Raw genomic sequence first — 18490 nt, forward strand, 5'->3', positions numbered from 1 at the left:
CTCAGCCATCAAATGCTTTTTCTAACGCCCGGCTCGTACCCATCGCAGCAACCGAAACAACCCCCTGCTGGAAGGGATGGCAAACGGGGGTAGCAAAACGAACGCAGAGAAGAAAGATAAAGCGGCAGAGCACGGGCTGAAGACGCTTCGAACGCATGCACAGCGAAGACTGGTGTTAGCAGGTAGAAAAAAAAACTTTAGAAAAAAGGGTGTGTTGTTTGTCCCCTTTTAGGTACCAATGTTTTTGAGCAAGTTTCATGATTTTTGTGTGCAAATGCTGGCTGACGGACAAAATGAGGGCAACCGAAGCAACCATTCAGCCCACGGTCATACGAGGGTACACACGGCGTTTGTCGATGGCTTTAGAAAATAGATTTTTAGTTCATTTGCAAACCTTTGCCAAACTTTGTAATGACGTGCGTGAGCAAAGCGATGACGTTATTGCATCAGCCGTGGCCAAGGGGAAAGCGCACGCACTCGCGTCAAAGCGCGACAAACGGCATCTCCCTCCCCTACCGACGAAGACAGACGGCAAATGATGAAGCGCGGATAGCACGGAAGGCATTCTATTGTAACATGTGGAATGTTTGTAAACGGAGGCGGTGCGTGCGTCTTGTTTTAAACTTTTTTGGGGAAGAATCGCTCTAGAAAAGGCAATCTTTCAATGTTGAATTTAAAAAGGCTTTTTTTCTTCAATATATAGCACTGCAACTGTACTGTGAGAATGTCCATAATCCGACGTTAGCAAAGCCCTCAATTCAAAGCTAAGGATTTTTCAGTAAAGTGATAAATTTTTACCAACCCTCAATAAGAAATATTTTCATTGAAAGTGGCATTTTAATTCAAACTTTCAAATTATTTGTTTTTTTTCTGCATTAATAGAATTATTTTACAAAAGTACTCAAATATCACCAGCAAGTCCCCACCACCACGAGCAAAGGGCGTTCCACTTCGACGGTGCGTGTGTAATCCGCGCTTAACCACACGACCGAACGAACGAACGAACGAGCGCGTGTGCGTACGCAGGGATGCCCTTTCCAATGCAATGCTGATGGGTCGATGGTGGCCGAGGGTGGGGGTAAACTACACACAAAATAGAAACTACCGTACACTGCAACCGACCGGATCGTCGTGCACCTACCGTCGTGTAGCCGTTTTTCGCATCAGAAAACCTTCTGCCACTGTCGTTGACCGTCGTCGTCATCAGTCGTCGCTGTCGTGGAGGAAAATTTGCCCGCCACCAACACCCCCTTACCGACCACCGCATTCTATTGTGCAAAAGATTTCCCCGTGAAAACTGTGAACTCGCTGTGGGTGTGTGCTGTGAGTGGTTAAGCTTAACCCCGTGAAGAAGAAGCACTTTCCCTCCGGATTCCGATTTTCTCGACCGAATTTGTTCAATTTTCCAACCATGGCTTCGTACGGTTGTTGCGGTTGCGGTGTCTCGTGTTAATAAAGGGGGTGGCAAAACAGATTTCCTTGCGGCATGGCACCACCAACAACGATGCAGGCGCGTGGCGTTCGCTCAAGGCAGCAGTTTTACGGTGTAAGTAGCAAGATTGGGCGGGGGAGTAAAGCATTTTCCGAACTTACGCATCGCTAGAATGTATGTGCCACAGAGAGGGCAAGGAGGGTTACTAACACCCCTCGCCCTGCCCCCACTACCCCTACAAACGTTTCATTGTCAACTGTTGGTCAAGTTCAGGGACGGCAAACACAGCAACACTATCATGTGGGTTTTTGCTCCCTGTTTGTATTAATTACACCAACACACCGCGCGGTCCGACGCGGAAAAATGCAACATTTTAGCGTCGAAGGTCACCCGCGCGCGTTCCACGTCGTCAATGAAGTGCGGGTGAACGGTTGGTTCATTTCGAATCGCCAACTTCCTCGAAATAAACACACCACCGCCCGTGCCCCGTTCGTTCTTCAATGGTGCGTCATTCGTAGAAAGTTCATTCGCGGTACGGCAGCGCGCGGCTTGCTTGGATGGCTCGCCAACGTATTTCGCGTTGTTCACGGACATGTCGGGGGGGTTGTTTTGAATTGAACTGCAGCAGCAGCAGCAGCAGCAGCACTTGGTTCACTCGTCAGCTGTTTGCAGTGAGCCATGAAATAGTGCAATAGTGCAGTGCTGCTGCTACTTCTGCGATGCCGGACCGCTAATACCCCAAACGGATTTTGACAGTTTGCATTCTTCTGCTCGGGGGGGGGGGGGTATTGATCGTGCCAACGTTTTGAACTCTTTCATTGCCAAACTCGAACACCGTTTGTTGCTTATTATTTGCACTAATCGGACGTATCACGTGGCAGTGTCGTGGCCTGTTTAAATCGGGACGCGCAAGCTGCCTCGCACACACCTAGCAAACCAGTAAAACAAAAAGGGGAGGGGATTTTTCTGTTCGTGCCGTGTGCACGGGCACACACACGCGCGCGCACACACTCTCGGCTGTGTGCGCGTGTGTGTCCGTGCGCTTCTAAACGCACACCAGCGCCCGCGCACACATAACGCGCACACGCATACCTTTGCCCCGGGGGGAGGCGCGAGCGCGCACGGCTAATACAAAGCGTGTGTGTGTGCGAAAACGCGTGATTATGTATGGCGGCTCTCGATCTGCTGCTTTGTGAGTGCTTCTGGCTGCTGCATCCCGCTTCCCGTTCTCTTCTGCATTTATAAAGCACGCGTTTTTCTTTTTGCTCTCACTCTCGCCCTCTCGCAGACTATGAAGCCTTCCGCTAGCGCACCGGACACCAGCCCGACGACGACAACGACAACGACGACAGCAGCAGCACCAATATCCATCGGCTTCCGACGAGCGGCCGCATCAGTAGTGGCAACAGAGCGAGCAGTGGCGGCCGCAGCCGTACTAGCAGCGCACGGCACGCGACATCCGGTCACGCTGGAACAGTCCCCCCGTCCACGGCGGTGGCATCTTCTACCTCAGCGATCACCACCAACTCCAGCGCGCAGCACCGAGCGGCACCGAGTGCGTTACTTTCCATTTCGTTCCGTGCCCGCCGCACTCTAGCCGTAGGGATTCGGTCCTGTTTTTACTGGTTTGCTTGTTTTGACGTGATTCAATCTAATCTCCCGCATCTAATGCAACTGACTGATGGTGTGCGTCTGAGTGTGTGCGTGCCAAAGGGATAACGCGAGTGTAAATACCCGATAAGTGAGTGCGTTGTTAGTATGCAAGCAGCAAAAAAGTGACACTTCCTCCACCCGTTACACACATACTTACGAAACCCAATTGGCCCAAGGTGTCAGCAAACCACTCGCAGGACGGCGGCAGCTTCTAGCATCCTTAGCACAGGCGCACAGGTGTGTAGCCACGGGTTACGGGTTATCCAAGTGTGCGAGCATCACACCACACGCGCATCGATAGAACAGTGCACAGTGCCTAGTCATCAAAACACCTTCGCGAGCGCGAGCGAGAGAGAGAGAAAATTGGGCTTTCATCCGCACCTTGGTGATCCTCGTCGCCTTGGGCTGTGTGGTTTGTGGTGTGTTTACAAACGAAAGAGTGGCCACGATGGAGGTACAGAACGCGCCAACGACTGGCGGTGGTGGTAGTACGCCCACTGTGTGGGTGTTCGGATATGGGTCCCTGTGCTGGTATCCGGGTTTCGAGTACACGGACTGCATTACCGGCTACATCCGCGGGTACGTGCGCCGGTTCTGGCAGGGCAATGTGACGCACCGTGGGACCAAGGAGAAGGTAAGGCTTGTTTTGAATCCCTCAGCATCCGACCGATGTGACCTCCCCCTCCCCCTCCTTAGCCCTTGAAATCTATCCCAAACGACCCATGGCGTAGACAGCAGACGACTTTAACCTACTTGACACAGCGGGGGGTGTACAGCGAATACGCAAATCAGCTCTCTTATTTGCATTTGCGTCTTTTCTTCTTCTTCCCAACATTTTATCATATGTGTGGGTGTGTTTGTGTGTCTCCTAACCACCTCCCTCATCGACGGCTCACAGGATCTACTTTGTCTCAAACGAGATCAGTGGTGGTGGAAGGCTATTTTTATCAGTTTCCGTCGTCACACAATACGAGGGACAAAATTGGCGAACCCAAAACACCCAAACACGCGGCCATCGATTTGACGAGTTCCTCCGTTGTGTTGTTCGCCTGCTCGCACCGTTGGCGAAGGCGTGTGTTGGTAGTTGTTGTACCACGCGCTCGCCATTAAAAAAACGGCGGATTTTTACACGCGAACATGCGAAGAGGGAGGGATAGATGGAATAACAGCGTCAGCGGGTGGCGAGGGGGTGACCATTTAGGGCCAAGGGTTGGTGGCGTGTTTTGTAAACAACGGCACAGGAATGAAACACACATTTGGCACGTCGGGCTACCGATAAACCCAGCTGTGTTTGTGTGTGTTTAATTCGCAAAAAAGAAGGCAGGCATAAAATGAAAACTAACACTTGTGGCGCGTTGTATTTACGCCGTTCGCGCTCGAGATCGCGAATATCTTTATACCACACCACATCGACGCTGCCCATCGCCGAACGCAAAACGACAGGACAAGAACATAAATAATAGGCGACGAGACCCTTTTCCCCGCTCCTCCACTGTGCGCGCAACCCCTCTCCCGTCGTGTGGCTCATCCGATACCGTCTGGTGGTTGTGGTGGTGGTGTTGTATTTTGCTATTTGTTTTTGTTTAATATTCTGCCATATAGCCGAGCCATTACACGTGCGGGAGCGACACACAGCGTTGTTGTTGTTGTGTCGAGGCGTTACTTAACAATTGGCTCTATTTTGCAACTGCCTGCAGAGGAAGCGTGAGACACTGAAGGGTCGTGTAAATTGACACGAGAAAAACGATAAAATGACAAAAACATAGGGAAAAAAGGAATAAAAACAGATACAGCGTGTCGAAGAAACAACGCTATAAACAAGCTCTCTAGTGTACATTAACATTAGATCAGAATCGAACTAACGACCTGTTGTGTGGTAAATCATCCACTTAACAACGACAAACCCTTCTAATGGAGCGAGCGCGTTGTGTGTAACAGGTTATCAGTAGGTCTGCACAAACGCTAACAGTAGCGCTGATAAGCGCAGACTCGTTCTCTTGCTAACGAAAAGAAACGTCAACCAAAGCTTACTTCGTATTGCACACAAGGACAGGGCAAAAGGGACTGTCGGTAGCAAAAGGATGCGAGTAACATCCCTTTGCAAAGGGAAGGCTTGTTGTGCATCGCTAGCGTAGCATGTGGCCGGCGAATGGGGTGGTTGGTTGTGACCGGCAGAAAGCATACTTACCTGGCACAGGGGTTACCGTGATCACGAAGGCGGTTCCCCCAGGGCGAGGCCTGGCCATTGCACACTTGGGCTGGGTTGACCCCTGCGATTATCCCTCATGTGGATAACTCGTGTGCGCAATTTTTGGTAGCCGGGAAGTGCGTCCGCGCACATCCCGATTTCATCTTAAAATATCAAATATACAACAGTTTCTCGAAATATTAAAAATTGTAAATTAGTGACTCGATTAAGCATGAAAGTATGTAATGTAACTTATTTGTCTTAAAATTTCATCAAAGTGATTTATGCGTCATCTGGAAGTTATTCCATCCAGGGCGGTGTGTTATTACTCACTGGAGAGACGCTATTCTTACGCATAGAAGGAATAGTTTCACGCACCGTCATACGCAATATCATCCCCATCTCCAAGCAAAGCACTCAACACAATACCAGACGAGAAACTTATGCATGAAATCATCTTTTTTTCTTCTCTTTATTATGTTATCCCATGATGCGTCTGTCTGCGCTTCCTTCAACGTGTGTGCCCTTCATTCAACGTAGCCGGGTCGCGTGGCCACTTTAATCGAGGACAAAGAGGTAAGTTACGGATACGTGTGCGGCGTTTTCTTGTTCTACCAGCTCCCGCATGTCGTGATGCAGTTCCACTTGACGGCAGCTGGTGGTTAAATGTGAATGTGCTTAAATTTCCCGAACGCAATCAGATGTTGAGGTGTGATGTGTGATATTTGATACCGGCACTGGAGTATCGTGTATAAAGAATAGAAACCCTTTGAGCGAGGAAGATAGCCTGAAAATAGGAAGCATTTTTTCAATTACAGGGTTTCCCACGATTTATTGGTTGGTTCCCATCAATTTTTGGTGGGTTCCCATGTTTGTTTGGTGCGTTCCCACGGTTTTTTGGTCGTTTCCCAGAATTTGTTGGTGCAATTGTATTGATATCCAATCGGAAAATACCAATAAATTATGGGAACGAACCAAAAATCTATGGGATACGACCAAAAAATCGTGGGAACGCACCAAAAAATCATGGGAACTGACCAATAAATCGTGGGAAACCCTGTAATGCCTAAAGTCGATTGCCTAAATTGAATTGTTTTGCAAAAGTAAAGTAAAAAAGCTAGACTGACTGGTTGCATTGTGGTAGAACCCTGCGGATTGTTCTAATTGATTAGTTTAAACACAATTCTAACAAGCAGTTAGGTTCCATAAAAGCAGGAAAAAGGAAATAATTAAATTACTAGAATGCTTAGAGAAAACACGATTCTAACACAAGCACGCAGTTTTGCAAAATAGGAGGAAGAGCAGTTCTTTCTGAGTAAGCCCCATTGTGTGAGAGAGGAAGGGGAGTTTGTACCCCTCCCTGAGTCCCTCAACATAACTGTAAATATCTGGCAAGTTTGCACAATGTCTAAGCCAAGAGAGATTTGAACACCCCCTCCACTTCTGACTGTGTGACAAGCGGGACGAGTCACGTCCTGACACTTTCTGCCCGGGGCCCGGGGACTTTTCCCATGGCATGCTTCGGTGTGAAGCAACGAGTGAGCTATGACAGCTCGTATGGAACCACGAGAGTTGAGCTAGGAAGAACCACAAAGCATCTTCTCCACAGGGCGAGAGGGCCAACCCGTCCGGTTATATACGGGCGCACAAAAATCCCGCTTCTAGCGATGTCTAACGCAGAACCTTACAACAGTGCACGCGCGCGCTATAAATAGATTGCATTTGAACACGGTTTGGAGGTTTGAAATTCCCGTTTTCTCTTTGCGCCTGTCTTGCAGGGTATCACATGGGGCTGTGCATTTAGGGTGACCGGAAGCCACGCGCTGGACTATCTGCAGCAGCGCGAATGCACCCTCGGCGGATACGTGACCGAGTACATCAAGTTCTACCCCCGGATCGCAACCGAACAGTCCGGCATCAGTGGGGAAGCATTTCCGGCCCTCGTCTACATCGCGACGCCCAAGAACGAGCACTGGATCGGCGAGGAACCGTTGCTGGTGACGGCCCGCCAAATCGTCGAGTGCCGCGGCCCGAGCGGCCACAACGTCGAGTACCTGGTGCGGCTGGCCATGTTCATGCGGGACGAGCTGCCGGGCGCGTGCGACGAGCATTTGTTCGAGCTCGAGGGGCTCGTGCGCCGGTTCGTGGCGGAAGCGAACGTGCAGCTGGAGCTGCTGCTGGTCGGAAACGTTACACCTCACCGGATCCGGCGCGATACGCATGAGGAGGTGCGGCGCCACGTCACGTTCGAGTACACGTCGCGCGTTCCCGATACCAAGCTGCGCTGTTTGCACATCTAAACCTCCTCCTCCCCCGCCCCGCGGTCCTGTCCGATACTCATTGAACGCCATTTAATTAGTACTTTGCTTTAAAGTTCTTTTCTACGAAACGCACAAAGAGAAGCAACACTCACGCGCGCGTGAATCCGATTGGTGGGTGTGCGTGTGTATGAGCGCGTGTTTCCTTTTTTACAATACAAAACAAACAAAAATCCCTAGCCTTAAGACTGCTACCACTGAACGCTACTACTACTACTACTACAGTTGACTATAAAGTGTTTTATGTTATAATGAAATATAGAGTCTTATTCATTTATTTAAGTGTAAACTTCAGCTTGAACAAACGCGCTCAGCGACTGCGTGGGTGTGGGGCGTAAAGAGGGGGGAAGAGCTGTGTTTCCACTCCTTTCCACTCCTTCGCACAGTCTCAGTTGGTGAGAATTTCGCTCGCCCGGCTCTCGATCAGCTGCTCCATCGACGTGATGGACGACATCCACGTGTCCAGGGTAGAGGCCATACCGGCCACCTGCTTGCGGTCGAGCACGCGGGGCTGCACCCAGGTCATGTTCACCACACCGGCCACCTCATCGATCGCACCCTTCACCAGCCCCTGGGCCAGCGCCTTCATGATCAGTATTTCGACCTCCTTGATCGGCAGTTTCGCCTCCTTGGCAATCTCGTCGAACGTGATGGTGCGCTTGTTGGCCGGCCGCTTGAACGTCATCTCCATCAGGCAGAGGAGTGAAATCTTCTGCCGCAGCTTCACCTCCTGCGCGGCCAGATCGGCAATCGAGCTCCATTTCGGCTTCATCTGCTCGAACTTGACAATGTCGCCCGAGTTGAACGCACGCAGCAGCTCCACCAGCCACTCGTTTTCGGTACCGTTGAGCGATTCAAGGATTGGATGTGCTAGCTGAAAAGATGAAATTTCTGTCAGTCCGGTGGACACTGGAACAGTCACCCTTCTTCTGCTTACCAGCTCTCCGATGTTGTAGATGCCTTCGCCAAGCAGTGCCGCCAAACCGAGGCAGAAAGCTTGCTGTGCCCACTGATCTTTAGGGTAGGTATCGATCGAACAGCCCAAAAATTGCAAACCACACCGATAGTAATCACTGTGCTGGCCGACCAATCTGTAAATTGCATTCGTATGCATTAAAGAATATCGAGAAATATACAAACAATTCCGCAAGACGCTTCCCTACCGATAGTAGTTGGCTGCTAGCATGTAGTATTTGCCGTGCACCGGCGTCACATTGCCCGCCTCCTCGAGGATGTCCTTCAGATCTTCGATGATTTTTTTCGTCTCATCCAGCTGGTTCAGATGCTCGAGATGGATCTGGCCCTGCAGCACCTTGCACATCCATACGGCTTGGTCGCAGATTTTCACCTTGTCCTTTAGCTTCTCGAGGAACGCAATCGCTTCCTTCTTATCGGAAAGGTACGAAATGACGACGGTGAGGATTTCCACCAAACCGTAAGGATTGATTCTGTAAAAGCAAAAGAGCGCTGCTCATTAACAGCGATCCAATAACAGCAAGAGCGTAGCGCAATACACACTTTGTTTCGAAGGAGGCGATGAAGTTGTGGTACAGCGCAAGCAAAGCTTCCTCGTTCTGTAGGGCAGGATGCTTCACGAAGGTGTCCACCTTTATGGTCAATTCATTCCAAAGCCTGGCAAAGGAAGGAAGAGATTTAAACGGGGTTGTTAAAACGGATGCTATTATATAGCATCGTGCTGTTTCCGCTGGAGAAACAAGGAATTGCAGATTGTTTTCCTACGCGTTTCGGCGGGGAGGATGCTTACTTTTCGTTGTACAACTCTTCCAGCACCGTCCATTCGGCCGCTAGATCTTTATCGGTGGTTTTCTTCTGTTCCGCCAGGTAGCTTGCAACGTTGACGTTGGACATTATGAATTACTTTTCCTCTGAAATACCTGTTAATAACAAAACTACGTGCAATTGCTTCGTGTAATTTAGAGCGAATTCTTTTTTTGTGATACTTTTGATGTCATGCGGTTTGACAGTTTGGAATGATTTGCCAAAACTTTGCGGCCGGGTCAAAATGTGTAAGGTCTCTAGTTGAGTACTTGAGCTCCAACGTTTGCTTGGTGCTTACTGGGCGCGAACCAGCCAGCAGAATTCAACTCACAATCGTACACTTTTTGACAGTTGCCGGAATTGAACTGCCCAAGGTTTATATATATATTTGATGGTAAGTTGGTGCAATGTTTGAATTGATCGTTTTCCGGCTCAAAATTACTGAACGGCCATAGCATATATGTCATGTAAGTAAAGAAAAACACGACTTATTTATGCTCGGATAGCTGTTTACCCTTTTTTATTTTTTACATACATACAACATACACACACACATACATACAATTCATAGAAGTCTTAACAGTAAGAATTTTCAACATGAAAATGCAGTCATAGGGGTTCGCTCGTTTGAATTCACTTTCGCGTGTTCCAGCTTTAAAAAGGTAGCAAGATATGGCTTGTCGTTGGCGCAGTTACTTGTATCGCTGCATCAGCATCAGCAGCTGCTTGTAGACCACCTCCGGCGCATCGTTACCCCACAGAAAGTCCACGTGGTTGAAGTTATCGTTCGGTATCTTGAACATACCGATCGAGGTGCGGTGCAGCTGATTGAACAGATTGGCCACATCCTTCGGACCCGCCAGCCAATCGTTGTTCGCGTAGAACAGCGCTATCGGGGTGGATATGTTTTCCAGATTGTATCCCGGCGGTGACGCACGGCCGTACCGGCGCTGGTTTTCGCTCTCGCCATAATCGAACAGCTGAAAGTTGCCCTCGTTGTGAATCTCCTGCGCATAGTGTACGACCGTCTTGGTCGAGGTGCCGGCCGGCGTGTGGCCAAAGATGACCGGCATCAGGGTGGCGTTGTACTGCTCCTTGTCGAAGCCGCACAGCACGAACACCGTGTTCTCGCAGATGTACTTTTCCGCCTCGGTCAGCTCGCAGCCGTACTTGGCGAGATAGCGTATGATTTTGTTCTGCGGCATAAACTCGTTGCCGCCGAAGAATTTCAGTATCATCTGAGGAAAGGGATAAGTTGATGCGGTTTAGAGAATGCAGCTTTGGATGCGACGATGCGACAGGTGTGAATGTTAAGAAAGTTTTTCTGTGATGAGTACTAATAAAACCGTGAGGATGAGATAATGTACAGCGTGATGAAAGATATTGGAAACACTTCCTACCCCAATAGTCCGATAGATACTTATTGATAAGAGTGAATATATTATGCATATATGCCTTCGTTCCCCTCTTCATGAACCATACCTTAACAACTATTTACAAAAGATTACATTTCATGAATGATGAGTATGAGAAAGAACTTGGAGAAACCCACCCAGAATGTTAAATAATACTACATAAATTGCATTAAAATCTTATCAGAGTGCTTAAATACTTTCGCCTTATGAATACGTGAAATAGAACATCCACACCAATAAAGTATCCTTTGCACCGGGAATGGCCAGAGCTGCTACTGTGTCCCACGGCACAGGGAAAATAGGACGATGACCGGTCAACCGGACATCCGCTTAAAAGCCACCCAGCACTCATCCCTTAGCGTATAGAAAGAGAAACACGACCACCGGAGGAAGAGGGAACCGAATAATGGATGTTCGTAGCGTGCACACACACACATAGGGCATGTTTGCATGTGTGGCGCAAACACCAGCAGAAAACTCACCAGCAATCGCAACGAGAGTCGTTTGAGAATGTCATTCGCGAGACCATCTACCCAATTGGGAACACGAAGGTTATCGAAATAGTTTAGCGGTATCTACTGATACGACGACCCGGACAAGGGAGATATAAATGTGTTTGTGTGTGTGTGTTGGCATGATGATGGGTTGAGCAACGGAACAACGGGATGAAATGAAACAAAAAAACACGTACGACAAATGTAGAAGAGAGAACATTGGGGACAGAATAGTGGGTGTTCTAATTATTGCAGAACAAGGAAATTCGCTGTAAGCGCCCGTTACGTCCTCTCGCCTTCCTTACCTCGATATCGTGCGAAAATGGAGCCAGCAGACGGATGGGACTCTTTACGTGACCCATAAACGCAACCGGTGCGAGGGCAAAGACGGCCTCCAGCCGCTCGTTGTACTCCGGGCGGCTTGCCAGCAGTGCGAAGATCATCGTCGTGCCCATCGAGTGTCCCACGTACAGCAGATTGCGCGTCGTATCGTTCCGCTCTTGTGCTGGGTGGAGAAGGAGGAGAGGTCAATTAACACCAGAATCACCGAAAGAACAACCACCGCCTCTCATTCTCTCCCTATCTTACCGCGCATGTTGTACAGATAATCAATCTCGGCCGGTATGTCGTACATGGCCATCTCGTGCCAGCTAAAGTCCCAGAACGCGGTCTCGTCGCTGCTGAAGCTGACGTGCTTGCGGGAGTAAGTGTTGCCCCGCGCATTGCCCAACCACACGTCGTAGCCGGCGTCGGCCAGTATGAACGCCAGCGCCTTTTCCGGCCCGCTCAGCAACCAGTCGGCCGAGCTGGACAGCAGTCCGTGCTGCAGAAATACGGGCTGGCCCGTACCCTTGCCACCCTGCGCGGTGCATCCGATCCGACCGCAGGGAAGCCGATGCAGCGTCAGCAGATAGCCGTCCGCCGTTTTGAGAGTGTGAGATTCTGCCTGATAGCCGTGACGGACCGCTATTTCGGGCTGCAAATGGAGGAGAGAGAGAGAGAGAGCGGTGAATAAAGGGACATGCAGTTAATAGAGTTGGTTTTCAGTGGCCCGCATTTTTGCTGTCGGATTTATGGTACAGTTGATGACCAGCATCATAAGGAAGGATAAGGAAGTGACGATGATTCAGTATTAATGATGGTCATAATCCATTTCGCCGTTAGGGTGTTTATTGTCAAGCGATGATGTAGCTTTCAAATGAATAGTTTGGTAGCTTTGGCCAATAAAAGTTTACATCCATCCGTTACGGGTTGAACTGCTTTATCGATCGCTCGCTTTAAAGTCCGCACTACGTAAGGCACTCAAAAATGACCTCCAAACGGACCTCTGCCGGACCGCTCCAATGTATCGTCCTTGATGGTTGCTCACTACGCTGGCTGGCTGGTTTCCTCGAAAACCTGCAGCTCCAGTGTCAAAAGTCAGAACGATAGAAACGAAGCATGCAAACGGACAATTACTTTACCGGGACCGCCTTAACCAGGCGCACGACACACACACACACCTAGTGTAGCACGCCATACGTCGTTCTCCGTGCCTATCCGTTGTTGAGGCGCACAAAAAACCGAGCCTTCCATTAGTGCGATGATGATTCCGACGACGCCCTAGATCCTTGGGTAAATGTCAAAACAGACCATTCTTTTGCGTCGCCGGATGTTCTGGTTCATCCCTTTATTAAAGCCCAGTGCGACCGGTACAAAGCACATCTACTATGCAGATAGACTTCGTGAGGAAGGGTGTGTGTTCGTTACTATACACATACATTACACGCTAACGGCTCAGAGGGCTAAGGACTTTCTTTGTTCTTGGGTTTCGCATTGTACCATAGAAGAAAATGGGAGCCTTCGAAGTCCAAAGAAGTCTCCAGACCCGGGAGTAGTTTCGTGCTAGGAAAAAGGAAACTCCCCTAGTCATACACCAAACCGTACCGGTGTACATTTTCATAATCGAGTGTCCTGCTTTTTTTTCTATTTGCTCCAGAATTCAACGTCAAGAACTCGCAAAAGAGCTATAATTTATCGGTCCAATTTCCGACCCTCCCTTCCACGATGATGATGATGATTGGCCTTGTTTCGAGCGACCAAGCCCACGGGGTGGGTTTCTGCTAAACACGCAAATACAGCATTTGTGGGACATGGGACGAACGGAATAGCGAGCGAAGCTAGTTCTATGGGAGTTAGCCCGATAGAAAACTCGGTTTGATTATCCTCACAGCACGTGAAGACCATTGAAAAATGTCAATTTTAAATTCATTCCAAACAAATGACAACAAATAACGCTCATTTCGACGATGGTGAGGCGGCAAGGCATTGTGTCGTGCATTCGATGCATCTGTGGGCGATATTTTACACAAACGACCCTTCACATACCATGTGTATCGTTGCTCGTGCATCGTCCTTTGTGTGTATTTGTGCTTCTATTGTGGCCCTCCCGTTTGTCCTGTTTGCCACCGTACGCTCCCTCCTGTTCGCCTTTCGTTTCCTAATGCAACTTCCTTTTCCGCCGACGATGCAACGCGCTGTGGAAACACGGTTTTATGGTGTACCTCAAATAGTCCCACCCACACAACACACGGACACCGCGCCATGTCTGTTCGGTTCGTTCGGTTGTGTGGTTGATTTCTGGCTAAAATAACCATCGGACTTCTAAAGCCATCCGTGGGTGGGCACATGGTGGAGGGTAGATAATGTTTGTAGTTCCAACACGAACCTCCGAATAGCGACAGAGGCAGGGGCAATCCTTTTTTTCTTCAATCCTTTATGGGAACTATTTTTATAGGCCACAAAACAACCGAACAAAAAACAAGCTCGTCTAACCGATCCTGGCAATTATGTCTCGTCGTCGTCGTTCTGTGGGCGCAATATTTGTTAGCACTGATGTCCATTAATTTCGTTCCCCATCTTTCAGCGGGTGTGTGTGTGTGTGCCCTTGGTAAAGGTTGTGGGACCGCAATATTGTAGTAACACCACCCTGGCCGTCGATGATCGAACACGAACAGACGAGGTCGTCTATACATTATTCAGCTTGCTACGGCATGGCCAGTCCGCCCGGGCGAGAGAATTCGTTATCCTGGCGGCGGCTATCATCGCATCAATCACAGGCTGTTAATACGATATGCATCTTTCGTTTACGATTCTTTTTTGCTTGTTTTTGGTTCACGGTCCTATCGAAGACGTCCACGTGGTGGTGTCCACTTCTGTGTGTGTGTGTGTGTGTGTGTGGGAAAGCGCATATGCATACCGCGAGGAGCCAAGGTTTCACCTGGCAAACATTTGCATCGTTTCTCAAACCGTTTGTGATGCACAAGCAAGGCGAAGAAAAAGGTGATAGTAATCAAATCAGTGCTTCACTTTTCGTCGTCCCAGATGCTCCCCTTTGCTCGCTGTTACTTGCTTCTTGGTGTGGGCAGCTAAACGTGGAACGTGGTGTGTGTGAGGATGATTATTAGAGCAATTAAATTAGCTCCATCGGATCGGGAGAACGCGTTCGTCCGAGCCAGTGGGCCGTGTCGTTTGGTGGCTGCACGACGGCGGCGCAAGCTAAAGCTCAAGGCCAAATTGGATTAAGCTTTGCGGAAACCCGGCTGGATTACGCGAAGTAGAGCTTGTATACACGGCACCTGCATCCGCTGCCACGCAAGGGGGCCGCTGCCTTTCGGGCTGCCCGGGTGTAAGTGCTTTATTTTTGCTTCAGTTAATCTAATTTCGCACGAAGCTAAATGAATCATAAGGGAGATGACGATTACAACCAACTGGGTGATTCATTTATGTAAAAATAGTCCTCCACACTCTTCCGGGAGTAGTTATTATGCATGTTGTTTGTATTCTACAGTCGATTTCTGTGCCAAGCGGAGAAGTTATAAACAAGTGATAAGTTCTCGATGGAGATAAGTGACGTTCATTAAAAGATGACTTAACAATGTTGTTTTTTTTCGGTTGTGACACTAATGGAGAGTAGGTTTATGATTTTAACTCTTATGTCGCAGCAGCTTTTTTGTGTGTACGCAAAATTACTAACTTAATTCAGAGTCCACTATATAGACGAGGAGCTGAACAGGAAGAGTTAAGCAATGCTAAAAGGTTTTAAATAGATAGGAAATATCTAAATTAATGATTTCCAGTGCTCGGCTTTTCCTTACACGCATGTGAGCAGACAAAGCTTGAAAGTGGGACGCTCGATATGAATTTTTAATGACTTGATAAAACCAATGCTTAGCTTTCAGTTATTCAGTTTTGCAATGAGATGACAGCTCCGGGGTACACAACGTTAGGAAAGTAGTACAAACAGTAACTGAAAAATAAAATAAGTATAACAAACAATTGCCCCAGCATGCATCCCTTACTTACCGTACTGAGATCGGTATCCGGATTGTACGGTATGGATGGCTCCTTGGGGCGCAACCAAACGAACGGATTCCAAAACGGCAGCGGTGCACGCGTACCATGCGTTGTGGACGTCGTCGTAGTCGTCGTCGTCGTCGTGCTCGTGCTCGTAGTGGTACCGGTGGCAAACGTGGTCGGTGGTGCTGACGGTATGGCCGGTTGGTGATCGCTCAAATCAATGCTCCCGACCGGAATCAGTACGGGCGAGAGGGGTTCGGCCGAGACGGAAGGCACCTCCGCCAGTGGTGGTGGTTCCGTTCCCCGGCCCTGTCGCTGATCGTACGCATCTTCGAGGAAGTTTTGCGCCGTAGCGGCCGTCGTCATCAGCTGCGAGATAAAGTTGTCAAACAGGCCACCGTCGGCGCTGGCCGGGCGTAGCGTAAGGAGTAGAACGGTAATCACCACCACCAAACCATTGCGCGGCCGGAACAGTTTCCCACACCGAATCAACATCGCGGGTCGGTGGAAAATTTTCACCGCGCTCAAATTGCTAGAATGCCGAGCCGCTTTCGTTCCCACGGACCGTTTTCTCTTATCTAGTTTTCCCCGGCAGCTTATCCGGGGAAAAGGCGGCGTAGCGAATCGTTTGATCTGTGACTTTGCTTCACAAAACACACAGGCACACACACACGTACGCACACAGAAAACTGTGCGGAAAGCGCACACAAAAGCGAATCTTCTTCGGCGGCAGTTGGCGTGGACTGTGACTGACTCACCGCCCCACAGCGGTCCGGTTGTCTCGCGCCAGTGGGGATATACGATGGCCAAAGCTTTTGTGTATGTGTGTGTGTGTGTGTGGTGGCAAACAGGCGCGCAAAAGTGTGTCAGTGAGTCGCGACGGTACGATGCGGATCGCGTTTTGTTTTATTTCCCTTTTTGTTATTTTTTTAGTTCAAACTTTTCACCAAAGCAAGCGCGCGCACACAACTCTTTCACGCGATTACCGAGCGGATTGCTGTCCAGCGGGCACTGCACTCAGCCGGCTCATCCGCGGTGCGTATTTATATTGCTTTCGAATGTATGGTGCGCGCACAATCACAATTCCGGTACGGTTCCTTCCCTTATCGATCAGCGTTCGGTGCAAAGTTCTGCCGCCCGCCGTTCCAGCACGTACGGTGGTAATGATGACGAGGATGATGATGATGATCGACGAGCCCGTTCGCCATGCCACACAGAAGCGGCACAGAAGAAGGACGCGTTGCTATGACTCAATCGTGCAACACAACATAGGCTGTGAGTGTTCCGATTAGGGAAGTGCGAGCGTGGCTGTAACCGACGGGTAATAGATCAACACAACACTTGAACGGAAGCTGCATCTGCACGGTCAGCTGCGGTGCGGATGCAACGAAACCGTATGGTAACTTTCTTTTCACATTTTTTGTGTGTTTGTGTTGATTTAGCGCACCCCTCCCCAACGAGAGTGGCAGCGGATCTTGGTCTTCAATTAGGACACGTTTTAGTGTTCGTTTTTGGCGCGGGGTGAATTCAACGAAACGGCAACGCACACACCGATGTTCAAGGGGATGCACTTTTTCGGCGCGCGTTTAGGGGCGTCCGCAGCCGCCCAGCACAATATTTTTTTATCGAACTTAATGGAAATTGAAACTCTGTAATAATGAATGCTTTATACGAGGTACACTGATGCACTAAGATTAACTAGAGAGCTGTGCGTAGAATTGTAACTTTACCGATCGCACGAAACACGTCCTTCCCACGCGAACATCAACAGCCTTTTGGTTGTGTTGATTGTTGTGCGTTGTGTATTGATACGTTTGTTGTGTATGCCAAGGTTGATAGACAACGGGTAGATTGGTAAGGAAGTGGTCTCGGTTTTAGAGCGTTTCTACATGCACCGAGAGTCTGCAGGTGAGAGAGTTGGCTGTGAGAGAATTGACAACGGGTTTCTCATGCCGGTGTGTGTAGAAGCAAAGTGTATGAATATCAGGTGGTCTCGTCCCATACAAATTGACAACTAATTTCGAAATCAAAAAAATCTCCTTTTGACAGAATGGGTGAAGTGAATTTCCATAGGAACCGTTCGCTTTGTTTTTAGCAACACATACGTAGTACACATTGGTGTCCTCATCGACGGCATTATTTTGATCCAAAAATGGATTTTAATTAGTTCAGATTTGGTTTAGCCTACAGTAACATATATTTTGAGTGCTTTTTAAGGTATTTCAGTGCAAATAACGAAGATTCTAAGATTGTTTGTGTGTAAGGCAAGTCGTCAGAAAGCTTGTTTGGGGAAATGTTTTCACCCATGCTGTCAAAAAGTGACGTTCAACTTTTGCTATAAAAAACAGGCTATGAGACCACCTGATATTCATACACTTTGTGTAGAAGCTCCGAAAAGCGCCGAGATGAGACTTTTGGAATGATGTTGAAAAAAAAAAATCGATTTTAATCGCTAAAATGAAGTCAAAAAAGTTTATTTTGCTTTTCCGTTCTCCATACACTGCAAATTAAAAATTTTCTCAGCTTCATCATTCTTTGCATGCCAAGGAGAATTCTCTCACTGAAAATTATGTCAGTCGCTGTCAAAGCATGCTGTCAGTTATTGTTTCAGCTGCTCTCTCGCTGTATGTAGAATCGCTTTTAGATGATTTATACCATTTATCAATTCAAAGCAATTCATGAATAAAAACTACCCCAGATGAAATTTGTAATTTGCAAATATATTTACCAAAATTGTTTTCGTTATGTACAGTTACCACACACAAAATCAAATAACTAGTCGTTTCGTAAAAAATTCGTTTAATTTTACAGAATTGTGAATCATAAACAAATATTTTTTGGTTTTTTGAGACGTAATAATTAAACTAGTTGGT

General features: G+C 48.5%; 3 protein-coding genes and 1 non-coding gene across 6 annotated transcripts; 2 read left to right on the top strand and 2 right to left on the bottom strand.

Moving 5' to 3' along the window:
* The first annotated feature begins 1085 nt into the window (after nt 1-1085).
* On the top strand, nt 1086-7848 carry LOC120893687 (glutathione-specific gamma-glutamylcyclotransferase 1). 3 transcript variants are annotated; one of them, XM_040295709.1, is made up of 4 exons: nt 1086-1546; nt 2721-3719; nt 5814-5849; nt 7052-7848. In XM_040295709.1, the coding sequence occupies exons 2-4, from the start codon at nt 3534-3536 to the stop codon at nt 7571-7573; spliced, it is 744 nt and encodes a 247-aa protein (XP_040151643.1). In that variant the 5' UTR covers nt 1086-1546; nt 2721-3533; the 3' UTR covers nt 7574-7848. The 3 variants fall into 3 exon arrangements, with proteins under 3 accessions (XP_040151643.1, XP_040151644.1, XP_040151645.1); XM_040295710.1 differs by lacking the exon at nt 1086-1546 and adding an exon at nt 2058-2187; XM_040295711.1 differs by lacking the exon at nt 1086-1546 and adding an exon at nt 2238-2624.
* Nucleotides 5266-5431, top strand: LOC120899231. Its single transcript, XR_005739034.1, has one exon. It is a non-coding gene; the product is annotated as a U1 spliceosomal RNA (small nuclear RNA).
* On the bottom strand, nt 7831-9602 carry LOC120893686 (26S proteasome non-ATPase regulatory subunit 13). Its single transcript, XM_040295708.1, has 5 exons — nt 9357-9602; nt 9110-9223; nt 8755-9039; nt 8529-8682; nt 7831-8465 (listed from the first exon to the last, which is right to left on the bottom strand). Exons 1-5 carry the CDS (start codon nt 9458-9460, stop codon nt 7980-7982), a joined length of 1143 nt encoding a protein of 380 aa, XP_040151642.1. The 5' UTR covers nt 9461-9602; the 3' UTR covers nt 7831-7979.
* Nucleotides 9603-9861: 259 nt separating this feature from the next.
* LOC120894139 (lipase 3-like) lies at nt 9862-17399 on the bottom strand. Its single transcript, XM_040296543.1, has 4 exons — nt 15624-17399; nt 11868-12255; nt 11585-11784; nt 9862-10608 (listed from the first exon to the last, which is right to left on the bottom strand). Exons 1-4 carry the CDS (start codon nt 16110-16112, stop codon nt 10063-10065), a joined length of 1623 nt encoding a protein of 540 aa, XP_040152477.1. The 5' UTR covers nt 16113-17399; the 3' UTR covers nt 9862-10062.
* Nucleotides 17400-18490: the final 1091 nt, after the last annotated feature.

Source organism: Anopheles arabiensis, chromosome 2 (genome assembly GCF_016920715.1).
Source record: "Anopheles arabiensis isolate DONGOLA chromosome 2, AaraD3, whole genome shotgun sequence".
Classification (NCBI taxonomy): Eukaryota; Metazoa; Arthropoda; class Insecta; order Diptera; family Culicidae; genus Anopheles; species Anopheles arabiensis.